General features: G+C 36.2%; 1 protein-coding gene across 1 annotated transcript in view; it reads left to right on the forward strand.

Moving 5' to 3' along the window:
* Positions 1–3,959, forward strand: part of Klhl14 (kelch like family member 14) — a 93,746-nt gene extending 89,787 nt beyond the window's left edge. The window contains exon 9 of the mRNA XM_004853102.3: positions 1,810–3,959. Coding sequence (XP_004853159.1) covers positions 1,810–1,950 — 141 coding nt within the window. The 3' untranslated portion in view covers positions 1,951–3,959. The remainder of the gene's footprint in view (positions 1–1,809) is intronic.
* The last annotated feature ends 2,684 nt before the right edge of the window (positions 3,960–6,643 follow it).

The raw sequence follows: 6,643 nt of genomic DNA on the forward strand, positions 1-6,643 counted from the left end.
AGTTTCAGAACAGTCAGCCATGAAAAATGGAAATTAATTATTCAGTACCTATGAATTATATTTAGAAGGTATAATTTACATTTCACTATTTTCCCTCTTTCTCATGAAAATTTCCAAACATATGCAAAAATTGGCTTTACTGTGTGCCCTCATTAACTCATCATTCAGCATCAATACCCATCAATATTTTGCCATGCTTATTTTATCAACACTCCTTTAAAATATTTTGGCTGAAGAAACTTGATGCAAATCCCAACATTATATTATTCACCCTAAATGCCCCAGTATTTTTCTCTTAAAACATTTGAATTGTAAATACACTTTTATTTATCACACCCAACAAAAGTAACAATAATTCTCTTCTATACAGTCCATATTCAAATTTCCCTTATTGACTTAGAAAAAACAAAAATGTACTTTTAAAATTAGCATGTTCAAATCATGTTCCAACAAGTCTACTCATATTTGGTTATTATAGGTCTCTTTGCAATCTGGAACATTATCTCTGCCCCACTTTTTGTTCCACACCATTGACTTGTTCCCAAGGGTCAGTTATTAGACAAAACACCCTATATTCTGAAATTGGCTAATGAAGGGGCCGGGGATGTAGCTCAGTGGCACCACACTTGCTCAAAATTGGCTAATGATTTTCTTGTGGTATAATTTAAAATAGTTTTCATTTCAGTATATCCTGCAGACCCAAAGTTAAAGATAGGCCTTAAATTCAAACTTTTCATTTTCCTCCTCCTCCTCCTTTTCTTCTTCTCCTCCTCCTCCACCCTCCTCCTTCTTCCCCTTTGTCTCCTTCTTTACAGGAAGGAGAAGGCCCCTGACAAGGAGGCTGTGTATTTTAAATTACATCACATCGGAAGACATATCAGGTCTCTTGGTCTACGTAATCCCTTTTTAAATGATGGCCATTTTTATATTTTCCATTTATCTGTGTCCATTTTGTAAGATCACTTGAGGATTTTAATATTATTTTCATTTCTTCTGTGGCAAACATGATCCTAAAATTACGTTTTAGGGAGTTTTATAAAAGTATTAGTTGTTTGGCAGCAAATATGCTCTGACATATATAACTAAGCATTTGTATGTGTGCTTGTTTGCTGGTGCAAATTGTCAGCTACAAAAGTATATGTGTTTGGAAGCAACCACCAGGAAAACACTGTCAGAAAATGTCTACCAAGTGGTTGGGTTTTTTGTTTGTTGTCTAAAATATAAACAAAGCTGCTTTGGCTTGAGGAGGGAAAATTTTATACAAGCAGGAGCCCCTAAATTTGACAAAGGACACAAAATTAAATACATTTTTATTTCTCGTGTATCCTTCTGGAAATAAACAAATTAATGTGCCAAGAAATTGACAAGACTTCATTTCCAGTTTACTTTAAACTGATTTTCAATGCCAGCTCTGATTCCCCACAGTAAAAAATTAAAATTGAAGAAATGAGATAATAAACTTACTTCAACTATTGGAATATTAAGGTAAATTTATCTTTTTATTTATTTATTTAATGTAAACCAGGTGGCCAACTTCAATTTTGGTCAATTATTTTAAAAGATTTGTTGAGTATCTATGATGTTGTAGGTATTCATTTGAATTTTATTATTAGTCATCAAAAAAAGATTGGGAAGTGTGCATTTTAAAGTTTTGCTTGGAATAAAACAGTTTAAAGTCAACTGCTTTGATTTGGAAATTTCTAGCAAGAGCAGAGAGATCTTTTGTCTCCAAAGCAAATTTGATGAATAACATTACCATTGCTCTTCTCAAAAAATCCTTCTCTAAATGTTCCTGCTCTGTCATTACAGGGGGCCTATAAATCGTCTACAATATGTTACTGTCCAGAAAAAGGAAGCTGGACAGAACTTGAAGGAGATGTAGCAGAACCCCTGGCAGGACCAGCCTGTGCCACAGTCATCCTGCCTGCCTGTGTGCCCTACAACAAATGATACCAGGAAAGCCTGGAACGGACAGTGTCACATCCTGGGAAGCAGTGACAGGTGATGTCACTCTCTCATAGGACCTGTGCATTCTAATGGTACAACTGCCAAAACCCACCTTTGGTTTCTGATGATTTTCAAGTAACTACAAAAGAAACAGACTTGTTCTGGAGCAGATATTGTGTCCAGATAGCATCCAACTTCCTATGGTGACAAACTCTTCCATTTCAGACTGGTTTTAACTTGTCCCAGCTATACAAAAACTTCTCATGAGGATCTTAACTTTCAAAAGGAGAAAGAGAAAATACAGAATACTGGCCCCAGAGAGACTTAAGATCAGTATTGTGCATTGTAGTCTACCTGCATGTGGTCGATGTTGAAGTTTTGGAGATATTGTGTACATGGATGATTCAAAATCTGACCCACCGAAATACTTACACTGCATTACAGATATTGCCACTTGACTCTGTATTCCTAACCTTTGGCTACTTCACAGACTCCACAGGCAATACAGTTACAGAAAATCATATAAGATTAAAGAGAGGCACCTTTATTTGTGTACAACTCTATTTCACATACCTTCTGCCCTTACAGCACCTCAGGAGAGCAAAGAAGAGTAAGTTGTTGGCTCTTACAGCAGTTGCTTTGTGCCCTTTAGATCTAGGCTAGCCAGAGTACTAATTTCTGCGTCCTCAATGCTACTCGAAAATCAGAACTAAAGCATAATACCGTCACTATTAGGTTCACAGAGGCTTATAGTTTCTTATTTTTTGCAGTATTTAAGTAGTGAACACACATGCTGTTTGCTCCAAAAGACAGAACTGACGAATTTAATCACATGATATTCCAGAAATTCTGTTGGAAAAAACATCTGACCCAAACCTGATCCACAATGAAAACTTAGAGATTGCTTTCAGAGATTCAGGGATGAAAAGAAAGAATCATTTCCTTAAAGTAAAATCTCAACTGTCTCTCTATACCTAGAACACACAACTTACAACATCATAGCACCTGACAAAATACTTCTCCTCTTCCTCACCTGTGGCTGGCTCCAGACACTTGACTCCACCTCATTCTTCCCCTCAATTCTTCATTATTTTGTTTGTCGTCACCACAGATGCCTGAACTCAGTTAAGTTAGCAATGGCTACTTGCCTTAGGAGCATGAGGAATATAGGGACAGAAGGTTAGGAGAGCATGATGTAGTCTCAGTGTGGCCAATCAGAAGAGATAACGGGCAGGAACATGATTTTGACTTTCAAGCTCTTCAGAGCTCGACCAGTAACTGCTAGAAGTAAATAAAAGCCTAAAATATTTTTTTAATCACCCAGAAATGATGAATGCTTCAACAAATGTGGCGTTCAAAATGACAATATGGGAAAGTGACAGATTAAAAATGCCTTGGTCATAAGCTTTCATTGTGGAGCATGTCAAGGTGGGTGGGTACACTGGAATCCAATGCCGTTTCTACAGTAAAGTGCAATCTTCATTGTTTTTGTATTTATTTGTATGTTCAGATCCAAAGGATCCGTTGTTATATATATATATATATATATATATATATATATATATATATATATATCTCCAGTGCAATCAACTTTCATTGCTTTTTCCTTGAAACCATATGAATATATAGGAAGAAATAAAGGCTACAGTACTTTGTAGGAAAATCTCAGCTGAGAATATGAAGAGAATGAGGCCTGTTTCCAAACCTTTGATTGTCAACAGTCACCATTTCCTTTAAAAGTCACAGTTTATACAAGAATATTTGCTTTGTTAGACTTGTTCTTCCTTTTCTTTTTTTCTTTCTAGCCAAATTAAATAAAAGCACTTATGAGTACTATAAGTAAAACTTTCTGTATTTCAGAAAGACACAAACTATTAGAAAGTAAAAAGTGAATAAGTCACAGAATATGTAAATTTTGTATAGTATTAGAATGTATAAATGAAGCTTGCTTGGAAGGGGAAAACTTTAAATAAAAACTTTATGTACTAATTCAAATGTCTCATAGTCCTACTTATAAAGTATATGTACAATGCTTTCTACATTAAAGTGTTTGAAAGGTTATAATATGAAAATGCCTGAATACTTTTATTCTACAGATATGCTCTTCAAGTTTATTTTGCTTCCTCATAGTATATAAAGGTATACAGTACCAGGTGATGTTAAGAATTACAAAATACTCTGAAAAATTGCTCTGAGTTAAAAATCATATGAGTTGAACCTGATTTTTCCACTATGTGAATGTTGCAATAAGACACACCTTATTCAGGATCCAGCAAGTAAATATTTAGACACTATTATAAGCATCATAGCTAGAACCATGGTATATGTAGATATGTATTAAAAACACTTGCACACTTTTAAAGAATAAGTGAATCACTCATTAATGAAATCAATTACCTAAATACATAGTGTTTAATTTAATTCTCTTTTAAAATATCTGACTGACAGAAGTTGTGCAGGGTAATTGTCAGACCATGGAGACATAGGGGGAATCAAGACATGGCACGGGAGGTGGTAACTGGGCAGCTCTCCATGCAGAGAGCTATGCAGTCAGGAGCCAGTGTCTGCAGCTGGTAAGCTAGGAAGACTCCACTATGATGCTTACCAGAATCTACTTTGATGTCTCAGCACTGATGATTAAACAGAGCTGAAGGGTTTTCTGATACTCCATAGTATCCATGAAACCCCCATGAGTAAGGGGGGGTTCTTTCTTCTTCCTCTGGATCTGCTCTCTATGCTATAGCCTACTAGAGAAAAACCCTTCCCAAAAGTGGCCTGCACCACCATCTTCTAAGCCAGTGGCCAGGTGCTGTGAGGCTTCTTTCAAATACCTTGAAATCCCCAAAACTTTGGTGCCGGCCAGACATTATGAGCAGCTATGGAAATTCTCAAATTATCTCGAGAAGCCCCCTACATTAAGCCAATAGTTAGACTATTTTTTTTATTATTTTTTTGGTGGTACCGGGGATCGAACTCAGGACCTTGTGCTTGCAGGGCAGGCACAATGCCACTGAGCTAATTCCCCAGCCCAAGACTATATATCTTCAATTTAGTTAGCACTTAGAGGAATTTGGGATCAAAAGAGGAAATATACTGAGCAAGCAAAATACAAAAGATAATTCTAAGAATATGATTTAAATCCAGGTGAACAGGAATAGGCACCAGATTATTTAATTAATTAAGCTGTGTCTGTGGCCTCAAAATGAGGATCCGTCTTACTTCTCTCTCAGCTAAACTTACATTTTCCCCAATAAATGACACATACACCACTTTACAAGTCGTCATTATTGTCAACATGGTCAGTATCAAGTATTTATTGTACATATCCCAAAAGGTATTATTACAAATGTCAGACTTCTTTCAGTCAAATATTCAAATAGAATTATGTCCTTTGATGAAGTTATATCTCAATAAACCCACTGTAAACTGAAAATACTGCAAATTAGAAGTACAATTGATATACCTAACCTACCAAACATCCTAGCTGAGAAACCTAGTGCACTGTAGACCATCATTTGCTTACCTCATGTGGCCCACCAGGACCTTCTGCTGCCAGCATTATAAGAAAATATCACTATAGATCACTAACCTGAGGAAAGATCAAAAACCAAATTTTGAAATATAGTTTCTACTTGTTTTCACACCATTTTATAGTTACCAATCACAAATCAATGTAACAAAGCAATGTAAGTCTAGGACACCAGTAGTTAAAAATTAAAAATAAAAACAAAATGAGATGAGCAAAGCACACCCGTGCTAACTAACACATGCTGACAAGTATATTGTCAGGCTGAGTTCCCATAGACAGGCACGATCACCACTGATCAAGCTTGACTTCCTAAAAGTACCTGTCATAGAATATCGACACCTTGGTGGAAAATAAAATGGCTAAGAGGCAGCAGAATGGTCAATGTAAGAAAAATATTTCCATCCCCATAGTATGTTTGCTTTATATAACTGTCAGTAGAATGACAAAGAATTACCATGTATTGGTTGGAGTTTCTTAATAGAGATGATCTTAGCCCATCTGTGCTGCTATAACAGAATTTATTGGACTGGCTAATTTATACTAAGCAAAATTATTGGTTCATAGTTATGGATGCTGAGAAGCTCAATATCAAGGTGCTGTGTCTGGCAAGAGTCTCCTTGCTGCATCAGCCAGTATATTGAAGGCAAGGACACTTATGCTCAGAAAGAGTATAAACTGCCCCCACAGCAGTATTGAGAATTCAATCCAAGGCCTTTGCACTGAGCTACATCCTAGACCTTTTTTATTATTTAATTTTTGAGACAGGGTCTTGATAAATCACTAAATTGTCCAGGCTGTGCTTGAACTTTTGATCTTCTTGCGTCAGTCTCCTAAAGTGCTGGGATTAGAGGTGTGTGCCACTATACCCAATGAAGAGTATAAACTCTTACAAGGTTAAAAAGCTTATAGATAGCAAAACTAGGATTGATATCAAGCCTTTAATATAAGGTCATTCTCAAACCATCATACTCCTCTGCCTACAAAGAAATTTCTTAAATCAATCATTTTAAATCAGGCAGTATTTCCTGGTGGCTGCTTTTTCTACACAAAAGTAGAATGTGCTGGAGGAAAAAGTGAACAATTATGATGTATTCTAGCAAATGCAACTTTGTTGGCATGAATGGACAACTAGGAAGATTATAGGGACAGGAGGAAACTTGATCTGTG

This window comes from Heterocephalus glaber, unplaced genomic scaffold (genome assembly GCF_053883595.1).
Source record: "Heterocephalus glaber isolate CG9 unplaced genomic scaffold, H.glaber_assembly_v1.0 deba00000331, whole genome shotgun sequence".
In the NCBI taxonomy this organism is placed as follows: domain Eukaryota; kingdom Metazoa; phylum Chordata; class Mammalia; order Rodentia; family Bathyergidae; genus Heterocephalus; species Heterocephalus glaber.